Source organism: Mastigoproctus giganteus, chromosome 12 (genome assembly GCF_048544385.1).
Source record: "Mastigoproctus giganteus isolate SK-2022 chromosome 12, ASM4854438v1, whole genome shotgun sequence".
NCBI lineage: Eukaryota > Metazoa > Arthropoda > Arachnida > Uropygi > Thelyphonidae > Mastigoproctus > Mastigoproctus giganteus.
The window spans coordinates 22,005,969-22,025,753 of NC_143586.1; the positions used below are offsets into that span (position 1 = coordinate 22,005,969).

At 37.6% G+C, this 19,785-nt stretch overlaps 1 protein-coding gene across 1 annotated transcript in view; it reads right to left on the reverse strand.

Annotated features, from left to right (window-relative positions):
• The window catches only part of LOC150076771 (BAI1-associated protein 3-like), a 350,663-nt gene that overhangs the window by 110,693 nt on the left and 220,185 nt on the right, over positions 1-19,785 (reverse strand). The window contains exons 18-19 of the mRNA XM_090386647.1: positions 14,997-15,032; positions 4,909-5,069 (exon numbers count right to left, since the gene is read on the reverse strand). Coding sequence (XP_090242773.1) covers positions 4,909-5,069; positions 14,997-15,032 — 197 coding nt within the window. The remainder of the gene's footprint in view (positions 1-4,908; positions 5,070-14,996; positions 15,033-19,785) is intronic.

Here is a 19,785-nt window from a genome sequence, read left to right on the forward strand (position 1 = left end):
TAATACTCATGATCTGATTATCAGTGGTGATTCTTCATGCATTAAGAATCTGCAGATGAAGGAACCACGAGGTAGCAGTGATCGCAGCGTGCTGAAGTGGGATTTACTCAAAGAGAAAACTACCATCAGGGCAAAAGGGAAGGGTTTTTGCTTTTGTAAAGGCGACTACGGTGGACTGAGACAGTATTTAAATTCTATACAGTGGGACCAACTGATGATGTTACCAACAGCAAATTCAAAATGGGAAGCATTCAAAGAATTAATCTTGGAAGAAACTAGGTTTTTCATACCAACTAAGAAATATTGTTCAAGGTTTAGGCCTAAATGGATGTCACATGAACTAATGAGACATTTGACAGAGAAGAAAAATGCATGGGATACATATATATAAATTAATGGGTGACACGAAAGCGTATGATACATTTAAGCTGTTCTCTAACCAAGTCACAAAGGGGGTTAGGCAGGCAAAGGCAGATTATGAGAAATTTTTGGCAAAGAATGCAAAGAAAAACAGCAAAGAGTTCTTTACTTATGTAAACTCTAGAAGGAAGGGGATGAATCAGACTGGTCCACTGGATATTGATGGTTCAACTGTTGATGATCCAGCTCAGGTAGCTAACAAATGAAATAAGTATTTTACCTCTACATTCACATATGAGGAGTCATTTAGGGAGGGAAATGTCAGAGGTGAATTAAACTCTGGCAGTGAGCTAGATGATGCACATGGGGTGGTTGGGATCAATCACGTTATATTAAAGGAGGCAGCAAAGGAAATAAGCAAATGCTTAGCCATAATTATGAGAGCTTCCTCGGACTTCGGGGAGGTACCCATGGAGTGGAGATGTGCAAATGTGACCCCAATTCACAAAGGAGATCAAAGAGCAACACAAGTAATTACAGACCTGTTAGTTTAACTTCTGGAGGGTAATTAATGGATGTTGTTATTTGGTTTTTTTAGGAGCATTAGCAACTAAGACCATATTGCTCCGGGAATATGCGGTGGTCATTTCCTGACCTTTCCGCATCCTCCGTATTTGGTGGTGATGGGCTCGAACCCCGGTCTAATCAAGAAGCATGTGCTACACACTGCTGCTCCTTCCCACCTGGCTACGGAGGCACCTGTAATTAATGGAGGCACTGGTTAAAGAAGCACTGCAGGGTCGTTGTTATTCGGTTTTTAGGACCATTAGCAACTAAGGCCATATTGCTCCGGGGATATGTGGTGGTTATTCCCTGACCTTTCCGTATCCTCCGCATCTGGTGGTCACTGGCTTGAACCCCGGTCTAATCAAGAAGCGTGTGCTACACACTGCTGCTCCTGCCCACCTGGCTACGGAGGCACCATTGCAGGGTCATCTAGACCACACCTCCAACCAATTTGATTGGATACTATGATGTGGTCACAAAGAAACTGGATGCAGGGAATAATTTTGAAGAATAATTTCTAGAAAGGCTTTTGATACTGTTGCACATGGAAGACTGCTGCACAAATTGGAGCAGTGTGGCATTGGAAGATGTTATGTGGTTTTTAGGAGCATTAGCAACTAAGGCCATATTGCTCCGGGATATGCGGTGGTCATTCCCTGACCTTTCCGCATCCTCCGTATTTGGTGGTGACGGGCTCGAACCCTGGTCTAATCAAGAAGCGTGTGCTACGCACTGCTGCTCCTTCCCACCTGGCTACGGAGGCGCCACATTGGAAGAAAATTGCTGCTATGGATAAAGGGATGGTTGAGTGGGAGAAGACAAGTGGTAATCAATGGACACTGCTCTTTGTGGAGGACTCCACTAATGTTATTAGTGGAGTCCTTCAGGGTTCAGCATTTGGTCCATTGTCGTTTTCTGTATTTATTAATGATGGTATATCAGGCTTAATGTTCAAGTTTGCAGACGATATGAAGGTTAGGGTTGTTAATGACACTAATGACAGTACAATGCTGCAACAGGATCTAGAAAAGGTGAGCAGATGGGCTGAGAGGTGGAAAACTTTGTTTGCCACCTCTCAGCATATGGGAAGCAGAAACCCCAGAGTAACGTATCAACTGTGTGGTACTACACTGACAATGGTAAAGAATGAAAAGGATCTGGGGGTAATTGTGCAGGCAGATACAAAGTTTTCTGAGGAGTGCAGACAGCCTGCAAGAGTAGCTCATGGTGTCTTGTCAATGATATACAAAAAATTTCCTAGCAGGGTTAAGGAGGTGATTATCCAATTGTATAAGGTAATGGTCGGGCCACACCTTGAGTACTGTATACAGGTCTGGAGGCCTTATTTTGGGAAGGATGTAGAGCTGCTGGAGTGAGTATAAAGAAGGGCAACAAGATTAGTGAATGGAACAAAGGGTTATTCTTACGAAGAAAGGCTTAAGTTTTGCAAATTATAGTGTCTGAAGACTAGACACCTGCGAGGTGATATGATTGAGGTGTATAAAGCCTTGAATGGTTTGAGCATACTCAATACTGATGGGATTCTTCCTCTTGCTCAGAATAATCGCCTGAGAGGGCATAAATTTGAATTGGGGAAAGACAGTTGTAGGACAGATGTGCAGAAGTTTGCCTTTTGCCAGCATGTGGTTGATTGCTGGAACAAACTTCCATCTGTTATTGTAGAAGTTGATAGCTTAAATAGATTCAAGGCATTTGGAGCGAGTGGATGGGTGAAATTAGAATTTTTTTTTTTTTTTTTTTTGGCTGATGCTATATAAGTTTGCTTTCTTGCATCATGTGCCTTTGCTAATGCTAATGCTAATGTTTTTAAATAACTGTAATAACTTTTAATTATTGGGTAGCACCTTGCCTGGCCACTTTATTAAGACTGTGAGCTAACAGCAGACTATCACTGGCCTGAATCACTACTTTGAAATTAAGTAGCATAGAGCTAACAAGGTGTTAGAAAGAAACAGAAGAATGATGGACCATTTAATAACAAAATCGTTCTTAATCTCTGGAGTAACATGGACAGAATATTGCATTAATGAACACACCTTTCTTCTGGTTCATCCTACAGATGCTCAATATGATTCAGATCTTGGGACTGAGCTGGCCAGGGAATCTGTTTTCTTTTTTTCTTTTTTTTAATGAAAAACTACAAACACCAAAGATATTACAACCTACATTACTTAATACAATGTGTGGGTTGTAGGTTGAAAAGACAGATGACACTTGTTGATATATTAGACTTGAATTTCTGTAGATTTATTTTTAGGAAAGACATGTGAAGTTTGTTACAGAAATCAGAAGTAAAATGGATAAACAATGAAGGGAAAAAGTTGATTCTGTGAGTTTGGAGTTGGACAGTGAATGGATGCTGACTGATTGAGGCACATGTCTGAGCTGTTTGGAAGAGACTGGGGGAATTACAGATGTCAATCTATGAGACAGAGAGTAAAGGGACTCAGTAAAACATGGGCCATTAATTAATTTGACTGCCCTCTTTTAAATGGAATCTGGCAGCTTGAGAGAGAGAGAGGTTTGAGGGAACCACCCTCAGATGTGGGGGAAAAATATTCCATGGTAGGGCACAGTTGAGATTTGTATAGAGAGAATAGTTGTGTAGAAGGAAAGTAATGCTGGGAGTGAAAAAGAAAACCCAGGTTTTTGGATGCAGAGAAAGCAATATCTGTGATATGTTTATGCCAAGAAAGATTGGAAGTTAGGGTAATTCCTTCTAGAGATATGTGATCTCGGCTAGAAAGCCGAGTGTCATTGAAGATGAGAAAGGAGCAGTTAATTCTTTTTTGTGAGAAATAAGACAGGACTGAGTTTTAGAGATTTTAGAATTAACTAAGTTTTCTTTGTCCCACCAAAGAATTACCTGGAGATCAGCATTTAAGGAATTGGTGGAGGACATTCAAGAAATTTAAGCTGTTTGTACAGGAGAACATCTCTCAAACTGGAAGGTGGAATGTAGTGTGCTATCATAAGCAAAACTATGGACAGGATTTACAGCCAGTGGAAAAAGATCAGTAGTATACAACACGAAAAGACTGAGAGAAAGGGCTGAACTTTGGGGAACACCAGCATTAGTAGGGCAGTCAGAACACAGAACCATCAAGTATCACTCTCAGTAAGCAGTCAAAAAAAAAAAACTGGATACCCAATTGCAAAAAAAAAGTCAGCAATCCATCAGATGGGAATCTATCAGATTGTATAGAAGATCTTTATGAAAAGCATGGTCAAAAAAAAGCCTTGGAAAATGTCAACAGCAACTGCATGAGTTTCACCAGACTTTTCCATTGAATTTGTCCAAAGGTGAATAACATAAGCCAAAATACCACTACTTGATTGACACTGATAGAATTCATATTGGCAATTACTGATTGGATGGAAGGTTTTAAGATTACTATTAGTAGTGGAAAATGATGTAAAAAGCAAGCTTATACAGCATTATCCAAAAAAAAAAACAAAAAAACAACAACAATACTCATTGTTAGGTTCAACCAAAAGGAAGGATGCCATCAGCACTGAACTTACATAATCCATTCAGATCTTTAAACACCGCAATCAGATCTTCTTGCAGGAGGAGGAGAAGGAGGAGATCTGATTCTTCATATTCTTCATATCACTCTTTGCAAATTTGATATGGTGGATGATTGCACTACCTTGAAAGTGCCCTTGTCCATAGGAGTAAATCTGTAACAGTGCAAGATATTTCATCTGCATTGATGCTGTGCTGTGGCATTCCCAGTGCTCTTCAGTAGAATCAGAGGACCAAATCATAACATGACAACATCCCACTCGCACCTCCTCCAACTGTCTGCACTGTTGGGTCAGAACATGGTGGTTCCAGTGCTTTGTGCGGTTTCCTCCATATGTACATTCTTCCATCAGTGTTTAAAAGCACAATTTTATGATAATTTGATTAAAAAGTGATTTGAATACATTATTAAGAAAAAAAAATCAACTTACTCTGGAGGAAGATTATCTCTAAAGCGTACAAATTCTTGAAGAGCCATATATAACTCGAACATTGCTGTTCCTACACTTGTCTCACAACCAGATTTTGACTCTGAACTAGGAACAGATTTGGTGCACACATTCTCTACTCTACTACCTAAATAATCACCTACCTAAGGTGAAAAAAAAGTTACAATATTGTGCAAAATAATATATTAATTCATCAAAAAAACAAAAGACTATATACAAGAAAATATAGGAGTTAATACTAAATAATAAGTTCTTCAACAAAATATGTGGATAATCTTTTATTAAAAAATAAATTTATAAGCAATTAGAGAAAACAGTAGTTGCAACAGATTTTAGTTTTAACAATTATAATAGCTAGTTAAAGACTAACAGAATTTGCAAGTTTTACAAATTAATAACTCAATCGATAACACTGTGAAATAAATTTCTTATTTAAAGACTGTTTATCTTCATTCCTTGCTATTTCTTTATGATTTTGGATATGCTGACTATGAATATGACATCAATTTTTCACTAAATCCTCACTTTGTCTAGAAATAAAAATATTAAATTTACAACTCTATATATATTATATCAGTATTTATTATGGATGATCTAACTTACAGAAAGAGAGCTCATCCCTTTAACAAAGAAAGACTTCCATTCTCAGATGATTTAAAATCCATATAAGAATTTTTTTGGTTGATGCTGTATAAGCTTGCTTTCTGGTATCAATGCCACTACTAATACTAACTGACAATATTGATTTACAGTGATGACCATAGTTATAAAACACAAAAGAGTCACAGAGTGAGCTAGTGTGTGGTGAAATAAGAATGGGGGAACAGCCTGCAATAAAAAGGTGAATGTAAAACTTGATAAGCAAACATATACAGATAATGTCGTATTCTAGGTATTGCATATAGTTTTTATCATAGAGATTCGTTAGAAGAGTTATTTATGTTATCTAAATCCAATACCATTAACTATGATAAAGGAACAAGAACTATTGCAGAAAGTCCAGTGATAGTCTCGACCTCAGTTGTATTAGCCACACCAACCACATACTGTTTTTCTACTTGCTTGCCTTTTCTATGTGCTTTTTTCTCTTTTTCTCTCTCTTACTCCTCCTCTCTTTTATTTGTTGCTTTTCAGGTTTCCATTTACCTTTTGGTGTCACACTCTCAAAACTACATACTATTTGCACCACACTTTCCTCATTTTTTTTTTTTAAATTTCATCTGTGGTTGGCCATCTATATAGCTCAGTCATGTGACTTTTATATTTTAAAACTACCATTTCCACTGAAAGTTTATAGTTTTGTCTCATAAAAGGTACAGTCACATACAAAAATCTCACATTGGCCAATATTTTAAATTTCTGTAATTAGCTCACTTTTATGTTTTTCTTTAATTGTTCTACAATTTTATACCTAGTTTTATTTTTATACATTTTATGTATGCTAAATGGAAATCAGAACACGAATGATCAGATTTTGACCAATGATGGGAATTTGATGGGATTCAGCATTAAAAAAATGTATAATGTTACTTATGAACAAATTCTACAGTGGAAATTAGTTTTTTACATTTCAGCATTAAAAAAATGTATAATGTTACTTATGAACAAATTCTACAGTTGAAATTAGTTTTTTACATAAAAAATTATAATTTTTTAAAAAGTTTTTGATAAAAATGTATTGCATTCCTAAACTGATGCTGAGAAGAAGATAAATTATTCCACATGACCAAATGATTTTGAAAGAGGATAGATAGTTATATGACAAGGCTGAATGAATTGTACAGGAGGTTCCTGCAGTTCATAGCAAATGGACACAACAGGAATAATAAGAAGGCACATACACACACACACTCTTGAAAACCAGGCACAGGACCTTCCAGAACCACAGAAATAAAAACAGACAGCAGGATTGGCATATCCAACAGAGATCTCTTTAGCAACTGAGTCAGCCACTTCTGCCCAGATTAGGAGTATTGTACCTCATGGGGTTCACATCAATTTGTTGCAAGACAATTCATTGTATGACAATTTGATGTGTGACAGTTCACTGTTTACAGGAAGAGTACTACATTATACAATACAGTACTGTTAACTGCATTATGTTTATCAGTCTTGAATTATTATTATTATTATTATTATTATTATTATTGTTGCCCTTATATTATATTATATCTCTCTTATTGGGGGATTCCACTCTGTGACGGGTACTGCTACCAAGTTGGTCAAGGAACTCTCTGACTATCCTACAGGTGTTCAGGATTGCTACTTTCTGGAGTTCCTTGTAGGTGTTCTCTGGGAGACGTATTGTTGCTAGGCTGTTATGTAGGGTCTTTGGCACCATACCAGTATTTGACATGATGATCGGGATGGTTGATACTTCTTGCATATGCCACATCTTCTTGACCTCGTGTCTCAGGTTTGTGTACTTCCTAATTTTTTCCTCAAGGGTTTTCTGGACAATGCTAGTGTTGGGCACCACTTTGTTAATCAGGTAATGTGTTGGATCATTTCTGAGGACAAGTGGCATCATCTGACATTCTGGGCTCCTTTGTGATGTATTTTCTATAGTTTCTGGTGTTGATTACCTGGTCTTGGATGGCCAGCATGAATACTTCAGTCTCGGGGAAGAGCGTTCTTCTTGTGAGCCATACATTGGAAGCAATGTTATTGATGTGATGTTGATGGAGGTTATTGTAGTGTCTGTCATGGAGTGTCTTATTTACCCATCTTTCTAGTTTCGTTTCTTGTGCCGTCTGGGCGGGATGGGGCTCCTCGCTTAGGTTGAATGGGGTATACCACTTATCTATCTTCCTTATGGCCTGGTGGAGTGGTGCTGTGTTGTTCTTGAAGTAATTCTTCAGGTTAACTATCACTGTTTTTTGTTGCTCTATCAGGTCTATCAGGCCCCTTCCTCTCTCATTCTGAGCTATTGTTAGTCTCTCCACTGCTGACTTCGGGTAGTGTTGGCGGCTGTCATCACTGTCCCTGTCTTTCACATGATATCCTCTAAATCAGTGTTAGTCCAACCTATGACCCCAAAGGAGTATGTGTTGAACCTGCATAGGTGTTTATGGCTTTAACTGTGTTCTTCCATTCAATATTGCTTTCAGCAGGCTTCTGAGTTTCTGATGATATTTTTCAGTCAGGCACTTCTTGATTTCCTTAAGCTCTAACTGCTGAGCCTGCATCATCCCTAGGTATTTGTAGGTCTCTCCTTCTGCCATAGCTTCGATCTCTTTACCAGTCAGCAGCTGACAGTTTCAGTCAACTAATTTTCCCTCGTGCAGTGTGTGGGTCTTGCATTTGTCTAGACCAAATTCCATCCTGATGTCTTTGCTGAATTTTTCGGTGATCAGGATTAGTTGCTGGAGTTAGTTCTCGATTGCCGCGTAGAGCTTGATGTCATCCATGTACATCAGGTGGGTGAGGGTGTACAGGTTCTTTCTTCCTTCTTTGAGGTTATATCCATACTAGCAGCCAACCTGCTATCCATCATGCCATTAAGCATGGTGGATAGTGGGTTGAGTGCTAGACAGAACCACAGTGGGCTCAGAGCATCTCCCTGAAAGATTCCTCTTCTGAAGGGGATTGGTCTAGTTGTGATGTTCTCGACCTTAATGGTGGTACTCCATTTCACCATTGTTGCTCCTAGGAAGTTTGTCACTATCGGATTGACCTTGTAGATCTTCAGGGTCTCTATTAGGCAGCTATGAGGTACAGAGTCGAAGGCTTTGTGGTAATCGATGTAGGCATTGTAAAGGTTGTGGTAATCGATGTAGGCATTGTATAGGTTGTGGTGCTTCTTGTAGGCTTGTTTCCTAACTGCAGCATCTATGGTTAATTTTTCCTTGCATCCTTTCTGCTGTTCGGCCATTATGTTTTGACACTCTCTAAGTGGTCTGATATCTTCTTGGTTATGCAGCTGGTCAGGATCTTGTACATTGTAGGGAGGCAGTTGATTGGCCTGTATTTCACCAGGTTTTTTGTATCTTCGTTTTTAGGCTTCAGATATGTGACTCCTTCGGTGAGAAACTTTGGGATCGTCTATGGGTGCTTTATCAGTGAACTGCTCTGCTAGGTGCTTGTGTGCAGGTTCTTGTAGTTGTACTAGTAGTTGTGGATGTTATCAATTCCTGGAGTTTGCGCTAGTTGTGGATGTTCCTGATCGACTGTTTTACTTCTTCTTCTCGAATCTCGCACTCTCTCATCTCTTGTACGTCTTTGGTTTTCTTCTATTCTACTTCTATCCAGGGGGCTCAGCTGTTATGTCTTACTTCACTGCTCCAGATATTTCCCCAGAACTCCTCGATTGTCTTCTTCTCAGGTTGTCCATTTCCTGCTTTCTCATCTTCTCCCAGTTTCCTGTAGAAGTCTCTTTGGTCCTCATCGAAGATTCAGTTGTTTATTTTCCTCTGGAAGCTCTCTTTGTACTGGTGTAGTCTCTTGCTGAGTGCAAGGAGGTTCTGCTTCAATGTGTCCAAGTATTCTCCTGTTCTCTGATTTCTGCTCTCATGTTTGCTGTGGATGCTGAGGATGCTCTTCACTTTTCCAATTAATATCTTACTTCTAATACCCTGTTGGTACTGGGTCATCTGACCTATCTTGACTCTTAATTCTTCTATCTTCTTTATTATTATTATTATTATTACTAGCCATACAGTGGAAGGAAGCCTGAGGCTTATGCTGCACTAGCATAAAAAAAAAAAAAATTCCAAGTTACCCTGAGAGAGAGAGAAGAGAGAGAGAGAGAGAGAGAGAGAGAGAGAGAGAGAGAGAGAGAGAGAGAGAGAGTCAGTTAGAAGGGAATCACTAAGAAAGAGAAGAATGATGATATCCAGCTCAGGACCCTGGGTGTGCCAAGGCCATACTCATCAGATGTGATCCCCTGGGAATTCCTCTCTGTAAGACCCTGCTAATAATATAATACTAACCTTTGCTGTGCTGCCTCATTAACAGAGAAAGTTAGGATAAATAAATAAATAATAAATTTAAATTAGTTTTTGTTCATACTCTATCACTATAGTGAAGGGAGCTTATCACTTAATTTTGACTGTTTTTGTTGCAGCAGATTAGAATACTTAGTGTAACTATCTTGCAACTCAAGAAGGAATCCTATCACTTTGAAGTTCCCACAGACAGTACATTTGTAGTTTTCAAAAATGCTTCATATTTTCATAGTTTCTCATATGAATTTTCATTATGAACAAATTTTCTTATGAGCTGAGTGAGCTACAGAAATTCATGAAATTTACTGTTGTGAAGAAAAACAGACTTTAGGCTTTTCACTGAGCTTATGATGAATGTACAACAGATATTCTTTCTCTGCTAGATTATGATAAATGTCAACTTCCTCAAAAAGACAATTTACGCCCAAGCAGTAGCAAAAAAGAATCAGCAACAAAGAAAGATGAAATAGTGAGATGCATTTTTCTATAGATGGATGTCTTGCAGCTATGAGCCAGTTCCATTATTTTAGATGAAATGTCGACAGAGTTGTTGACTTAAGTCCCTGACTAATTCTTTTCATTCTCAGTGATTAAGGAAATGTGGAGTTTTCTTGAGCACACTTCTACAGTATCTTGAAAATGGCACAATGTGCCATTTTTAAGGCACTGTAATTCCTGTGATAATTGCGTATTAGGTACGAAAAAATGTGTATGTTCAGAGAGTGATATTCACATCGTGCAGACTGAAAAGACAAGAATAATTCTACAGCTAGATTAAGACAGGCTAACTACAGTCCAAACTAAAGTGGCCTTAAAGAATTCCTTCAGCCTCTAACAGAGTTCAAACCAAAACCTTTTCAAACAAATGAAAAGTAGCTAAACAGCTATACGATAGGGTATCAAAAAGTTCATACCCTTACATAGAAATAATAGCCCCAGAAAGGTGAAACTTCACAGGAAGTTTAATCCTTTTCTATGTACCCTCCATGTACAGTAATACATTTCTCCCATCTATGGATCAGTTGCTTAATGCCTTGATCATAGAAGTCTGCACTTTTTGCTTGAAACCACGATTCAACTTCACTGATGACTTCCTGAGACGAATCAAAGTGGCATCCACGCAATGGTTTCTTCATTTCTCGAAACAAGAAGTATGACGGTGCTAGGTCAGGAGAATATGGTGGGTGCTGCAGTAGTTCGACGCCGCATTGGGCAACAAAGCGGTGGTGGTGGCAACGGCCATGTGAGTCAGTGCATTGTCTGACAGAAGACCTTTGGTTAACATTCCATACCTTTTCACCTTCAAAGCATCGTGTAACTTTTACAAAAGATTTCTGTAGTATTTTCTGGTAAGTGTGGACCAAGAGGTCAGTAATCTGTCAGGATAATCCCTTTTCTGTCCTAAAACATGGACAATATCACTTTCTTCACAGATAGAGAGGTCTTTTCCTTTCTGGGAGGCGTGCTTCCGCTGCTTTGACATGTCTTTAGTCTCTGGATCATACTGGTACACCCAGAATTTGTCACCAACTGATCAAAAAAGTTCTCAACATCTGCATTACACAAATCCAACAGTTGGCAAAAGCATTGCATTTGACATTGCTTCTGCAAATGTGTCAGCAATCTTGGAACCCATCATGCAGAGACCTCAGACTTGCAGATGGTCATGCAAAATGCTGTGGGCAGACCCATAACTAATTTCCACTGCATTTGTGATGAAATGAATTGTCACATGGCTGTCACTCAGCACCAGCTGCTCAACCTTTGCAACTGTTTCACTGTCTGTGGATGTTCATTACTACTAATTAGTAAATTTTCTACTGAAGACATGTTATGATATTAGCATTAGCATTAGCATTAGTAGAGGCATTTGATGCAAGAAAGCAAGCTTATGCAGCATCAGCCAAAAAAAAAAAAAAAAAAACCACTTCCACTTCACCCCTCTGTTCATTCAAAATACCTGTCCAGCTGAGCCTTAAACTTATTTAGGCTATCAACCTCCACCACAAGGGATGGAAGTCTGTTCCACCAACCAACCACACGCTGGCTAAAGGCAAATTTCCGCACGTCTATCCTACATCTGTCTTTCCTCAATTTGAATTTATGCCCTCTCAGGTGATTATTCTGAGCTAGAGGAAGAATCCCATCAGTATTGAGCATGCTTAAACCATTCAAGGCTTTATACACCTCTATCAGATCACCTCGCTGGTGCCTAGTCTCCAGACACTGTAATTTGCAAAACTTAAGCCTTTCTTCGTAAGAGCACCCCTTTGTTCCATTCACTAATCTTGTTGCCCTTCTCTGTACTCGTTCCAACAGCTCTACATCCTTCTTGAAATGAGGCCTCCAGACCTGTATACAGTACTCTAGGTGTGGCCTGACCATCGCCTTATACAATGGAATAATCACCTCCTTATCCCTGCTGGAAAAATTCCTGTATATCATTGACAATACTCCATGAGCTACTCTTGCAGCCCGTCTGCACTGCTCAGAGAACTTCATATCTGCCTGCACAACCACCCCCAAGTCCCTTTCATTCTCTACCACTGTCAGTGTTGTACCACAGAGTTGATACGTTGCTCTGGGGTTGCTGTTTCCCATGTGTAGTACTTTACATTTGTCAATGTTAAACTTCATTTGCCACCTCTCAGCCCATCTGCTCAACCTTTCCAGATCCTGTTGCAGCAGCATAGTGTCAGTAGTGTCCTTGACAACCCTGCCAACCTTTGTATCGTCTGCAAACTTGGACATTAATCCCGATATACCATCATCAATATCATTTATAAATACAGAAAACAATAATGGACCCAACACTGAGCCCTGAGGGACTCCACTAATAACATCAGTCCACGATGAGCAGTGTCCATTGATTACCACTCTCTGTCTTCTCCCCCTCAACCACCCCTTTATCCATAGCAGCAATTTGCCTCCAATGTCACACTGCTCCAATTTGTGTAGCAGTCTTCCATGTGCAACAGTATCAAAAGCCTTTCTAAGATCCAAGTATATAATATCAAAGTTATTCCCTGCATCCAGTTCTTTTGTGACTGCATCATAGTATCCAATCAAGTTGGTCAGGCAAGACTTCCCCTTAACAAAACCATGCTGTGTCTGAGCTATAACTGAAGTCTTGTCTAAATGATCCTGCAGTGCTTCTTTAACCAGTGCCTCCATTAATTTTCCTGGAACAGAAGTTAAGCTCACAGGTCTATAATTACTTGTGTCAGCCTTTGATCCTCCTTTGTGAATTGGGGTCACATTTGCACATTTCCAGTCTATGGGTGCCTCCCCTGAGTCCAAGGAAGCTCTCATAATTATGGCTAAGGGTTTGCTTACTTCCTTTGCTGCCTCCTTTAATATAACTGGATAGATCCCATCCACCCCGGGTGCCTTTCTTGTGTTTATCTTCAACAGTTTCTCCTCCACTTTACTCCCAGTTATTTCAAGATTCTGTAACTTACTGCTAGAGTTGAATACACCTCTGGCATTCCCCTCGCTGAATAACTCCTCATGTGTGAATGTCGATGCAAAATATTCATTTAGTTTGTTAGCTACCTGAGCAGGATCATCAACACTTGACCCATCAATATCAAGTGGACCAATCTGATTCATACCTTTCCTTCTAGAGTTTACATAAGTAAAGAACTCTTTGCTGTTTTTCTTTGCATCCCTTGCCAAGGATTTCTCGTAATCTGCCTTCGCCTGCCTAACCTCCTTTGTAACTTGGTTGCATATCAACTTGTATCTATCATAGGCTTCTGTGTCATGTGTTAATTTGTAAGTATCCCATGCATTTTTCTTCTCTGCCATATGCCTCATTAGTTCATCTGACATCCATTTTGGCCTAAACCTTGAACAATATTTCTTAGTTGGTATGTAAAGCCTAGTAGCTTCCAAGATAAGTTCTTTGAATGCTTCCCATTTTGAATTTGCTGTTGGTAACATCATCAGTTGGTCCCACTGTATAGAATTTAAATACTGTCTCAGTCCATCGTAGTCGCCTTTACGGAAGCAATAACCCTTCCCTTTACCCCTAATGGTAGTTACCTCTTTGAGTAAATCCCACTTCAGCACACTGTGATCACTGCCACCTAGTGGTTCATTTATCTGCAGATTCTTAATGCATGAAGAATCACTGCTGATAATCAAATCAAGAGTATTACTCCCTCTAGTTGCCTCCCGAACATGCTGATGCAGAAAACAATCATCCAATAAATCCACAAAAGCCCTGCTAGTGTGTGAGTATCCAGCCCCCAAATTCCAGTCAATATCTGGGAAATTAAAATCTCCCATTATAAGACACTCTGATTTACTGGCCCACTCTATTTCCCTGTACAGTTCCTTATTATACTCATCAGAGTCATTAGGCCTATAGCACACTCCTACTCTCAATTTTGATCTCCCAATGTTTATGTCACACCAAACTGACTCCACACTGCACTGTCCAGCGATGTCGACTGGCTTCACTTCCTTGGTTTTTATGTGTTTCTTAACTAATAGCATAACACCTCCCCCCTTCCTATCCTGTCTATCCTTTCTGTAGACGTTGTACTCCCCAAATTGCAGTTCCGCATCCCTTATATCTGTGTGACACCACGTCTCTGATATCCCAACAATATCTGCCTTCGATGTTTTGAGCAATACCTCAAATTCATCAAATTTATTTACTAAACTCCTAGCATTGGTGTACACGCAAGTATACCTGCACCTGTTTCTATTCTTAGCTATCCTAACACAACCCATGTGTTTACTTGTACCACAATGGCTCCCAGCAGTCTCTGAAATATCATGCATCTTGTTTTTCAGGCTTCTGCTCATTCTAATAGAAGCAGTGCAAGAATCTCTTTCACCTCTGCCAGTGGCTACTGTCAATCTATTGGTCTTTGTCTCCCCCCAAGCTAGCAGTTTTCCGATCCACCTAACACTGCCTCGATAGCATCAGCAAATATTCTTGCACCCTTTCTATTTAAGTGTATCCCATCCCTGTAGAAGCAATCTCTCCTGTTAACAAGTACAGTCAAGGCTGAAAAAAATTCTACCCCTTGAGCCTTGCACAATCTTTCCAGGGCCGAATTGATATAATAAAAAGAAAAGATGTAAAAATTAAAATAAATTTTACCCTACCTGAGACTGAAGTCTTCTTGCTAATTCATCAGCTAGCTTAATAAAATCATGAGATAAGAAAATTTATTCAATAAGAAACGGATGAAAAAAACATAATTATTAATTATATATACACATGCACTAAGTTATCAAAATATCTGGATGCCAAGAAGATATGATAACAATGGTTTACAGATTAGATTTTAAACATGGTATGGGGATTGAGCATGTGATTTTCACCTCCATGGATAAGTCCTCATACAGCTTTCCAACTCACTCAACAGTAATTCTACTGAGCTTAAAATGAGGCCTTGAATAGATCAGCCCATCAGTGTAATATTATTTTCCCCAAATCAAGCATTCATGCTGAGTTTTGTAATGGACATTGTTCTGTTAAAAAAATGTCCTGCCCAATGTGTGTGTGCACATGTATGTGCATGCACACAAACATAAACACACCCACACATTATTATCATTGCTGGTTATGTTTATATGGTTAGGTAGAATGTAAAAACCATTTAGAACATATTTCTAATAAATTACAAACTATGTCTGCATAAAGGGGAAAATCCATTAAAGGAGTACAGAAACCATAAAGTTTAGAAACAGCATAAATGAAATACAGCCACTCCCCGGCTTATGTAATACTCGACTTATGGAAATTTGACTCTACGTAAGATTTTGCCAGTCGGTGCAAACTTAAAAAAATCGTGGAAACGTATTTTGCATCCTGTAGGAATAAATGGAGGTATCGTGAAAATACTGTAATGTGAACCCAATAAAACACTGTTTTTTTTTTTTTTTTTGCTAATTCGTTCCAAGACCTTGGAAGTTGAAATTTAACTAAGCTATTTATCTCTCTAAAAGGTCATTTTTATAATGGAAATTGCACTACACTTTCACTGTTATCATATGTTCCATTATAAGAATCAATTTTGAACGCCTTTGTGATATTTTTCTAAAACACATTTCTGGAGGTCACTACCATAAAACAATAAAAACAATTTGCACTTTCTGGTTTATTGGGCTTTTCTGTTAGCGCAATCTACTATAAACAGGTAGTAAACTTGATCTTATTGCATTTGTGATAATACCAATAACTGAAATACTGTGGATTTTTATGTTATGGTATTATGGTGAAATGAGTTCCCCTTCACTGAAATCTTCAACCATATAAAAAACATAAATAAATTTTCAGAATCTTCCCTTCGTTCCTATTTAATTATTACAATGGTGAAGGGAAAGGGATCAACGGAAAGTGCAAGTGATGGCAGTGGTAGGAAACGAAACAAAATTGATTTAGAAATGAAGATGATTAAGAAGTACAAAGCAGGACAAAGTTTGTCATCCATTGCACAGAATCAGGTCTCGCTGCTTCAACAGTGAATACTATTTTAAGGGCCAGTGCACATATAAAAGAACATGTTAAAGGATTAATGCATTTAAGATCAACAGTGATCACGAAACAGCATTCAGGTGCTATATCGAAGATGGAAAAGCGATTAATAATATGATGGAAAATCAGTTTCAGAAGAAAGTGCCTCTGAGTCCAATGGCCATTCAAACAAAAGCAAGAAGTATTTATGAATATATTAAGGATAAGTACGGCGAATGCCAAGCCAAGTTTGTGGCAAGCAATGGGCGGTTTAATAGGCTCAAGCATCGCGCTGGTTTACAAAACATTAAAGTATGTGGTGACGTCACCAGTGTCGATTCTGCAGCTGCAGAGAAATTTTGTGATGTGTTGGGAAAAAACCCCTTCTAAATCTCCATAGTGCTCAACTTCCGCAGTGGCGTGCTTGTCAGCTGGAGAGTTCATTCTGGCAATGATGCTCAAAAGGTAAAACTTGCTGACGTCTGTCTCCTCTCTCTTTTTGTAATTTTATAATTTTGAAATTTTTGCAATTTTATACACTTTTGTAATTTTTCCTGTGCATGAGATAAAAAAATTGAATAAATAATTCTATTTACATGTTTGTCTAACATTTCTTTTTTACTTCAATCAAATTTGCGAGGGCTGCATAAGCATTTAGGGAAATTCCGACATGTAGAGTTCCGCGAACGCAACCCTCACGTAAATCAGGGAGTGGCTGTATATAGGATTTAAAATGCATATAATGAATATAAATCAAAAAAATATAAAGAATACTGCACACGTCTCTTTCAACCACTCTTCTCAGTCATAAATAAATTATATTAATAGAGTAAACCCTAATTTTAGGGTTTACTCTAGTAATATAATTTTAGAGTTTACTCTAACAGGGGAAAGAATTATCTATAACTGCCATATGTCTATTAAATCAAAAGTTTTTTTTTCCAAGATCATTTATATCCCACATAATTGAAAATTTCATAGGGTACTCTGAACATTCATGTATTAGAAACATTGAAATAAAGTTAATAAATAAAAACAAGCTTTTATTTACCTTGACTTTATTGGTATTTATTGGTTTTTATGATAAACTATTAGAGAGGATGGACAGGTGATATGGGATTTTTTTTTTTTTTTTGGGTGATGCTCTAATAAACTTGCTTTCTTGCACTGTTAGCCACTTGCTAATACCACTAAGTTATGTGATTCAATCAAGGTATGTGGTGTGTGAACTTTTACATTGAAAAAATTCACACACCACATTACTCTTCTGACTGAAATAAGACTGGAAACTTATTTCAGTTACAGTTCTCCATTTTTTCTCTGCTTATCTCTTGCCCAATTGTTTTATTCTTTTCCTCATTAAGTGTGGACTAGTGAAAGAGCCAGCAAACTGTCAAAGAGTACACCTCAAGAAAGAAAAGATATACAGTATATAGAAGTAGAGTTTTTCATGCAAGTGGTGATACACTGTTTTGCACAACATGCAATATTTTGATCGGCCACACATGGAAAGAAAGTTGTGACAAGCATCTGAAAAGTGTTCTGCACAAAGGGAAGCAGAAAGACCCTATTAACAGCCCCAAAAAAGAGGATAAAAAGACAAAAAACTGTTAGTGACTTGTTTTGAAGCAGTATTTCTTAATTAAAACTTCAACAAAGTGAATTATTATATCGTACTGAAAATTTGTTTAATACAAAAATTCCCTCAAGACAATCCAGTACTGAAGTTGTATTCTGAAGGAAACCAAAAATATTGGCATGATTCTGTGTGTTTCAACCATTCACAAAATCTATTTAACTCATATTTTTGAAATTCACAAGTCTCAACTGAAAGACTATTTGACTAAGTGTGAAGGAATCAGCTTAGTTTATAATGAAACAACTGATGTGAATGATATATATATACACAAAGATACATATTAAATATTTTAACTGTCCTGCTGCTAATCACATCAGTAAAGAAATATCTATGTTGCAAGCCTTTATAGAGAATTGTGTAGTGCTTGATATGACCAACTATAAAGCTGTCAGTGACACAGTTATGAAAACTGGGAAGGAATTCCAAGTTAGTTTTGGTTGTATAAGAGCAATCATAACTAACAAGCAACATGTATGTACTCAGTGTGAGAAAGAAATCCCAGAGCATTATTTCTGAATGGAGTCATGTCACATGCACAGCTCATCCACTGAATCTAATATTCAGATGATGATGGAAAAATTTTGCAAATTAAATATATTACTAAAACTTACAACTCTTATCTGCTTGTCCCAACTGAAAAGCACAATTTCATTACTTTTAAACTGAATTGCCACAGGGTGTGCACCTATATGAGGCATTACATGGTTGAATAGATGGTTCAAAGATGAACAAAACACATGGAACATTATTCCAAAGTTTTTTTGTGATGAAGGAAAGTGTCAAACTCTGTTGAACTGTCTGAATTTGAAGACCTGTCCAAAAAGTAATTTGTGGCAAAGTGATTTAGAAGACACAGTAAGATTTGCTCTGAAAATAGCAGAATGATCAGTGAAATATGAAACTTCAGAACCAAAAAGTAACATTACAATAAAATAACATTACATAAAGAGTTATTGAAGAACTTTTTGATCTAAAAAATTGGGCCTTCACACCTGCAAATGACTCTTTAAACAAATTTGTAAGAATATTTCTACATGAATGTGGTAAGGAATATTCACATAATATCTCAGAAACAATAAACTGCTTCAGACAGTCCACTGCTGAATTTTTCTATAGATGCAAATTTTTTGACCTGGTACAAGCTATGGATCTGTAAGATCTCATATATTTTGTATTTGAAAACATTCTTTTATTTGACGATGAACTACTATGAAATCTGAGTTTTGTGCTTATTGTGACTGCCATCAAGAATTCCCTTCTTCACATCATGTAGAATTCTTGAGTGGTGAAAATAATAAGCAATGCTTTCTGAGATTATCAAAAATAATATTATATTGCTTCAAAAATAAGAAAAGAGAAAGAAACGTATGTAGTATTATTAATATTATTGTAAACAAATTCATTTATTGTAAACAAATTCTCTTGCTAAAATAAATAAATTTAATTTAATTTAATATTAATAATAATATTAAATAATATTAAATAATATTAAATTATATTTAAATTGCATTTTATGATATGTGCATATTGCAGTAACTAGAGCAAGCTTACCAGGAACTATTGTATGAAACCAAAATAAAAATAAAACTCTTCATTAATTAATTATTACTAAAAGAAGGAACATAACAAAAAAATAGAAAATTATGAAGCTACTCCTGCCTGTATTCAAGAAAAAGACCACAGGAGAAAGTCCAACAGGTGAATGCTGACGCCTCGAAAAATAATGAAAAACTGAAAGAAAGGTAAAGGAGCTACAGGCATAATTTCATTGGGGAGGCGCCCATACTTGTAGAACA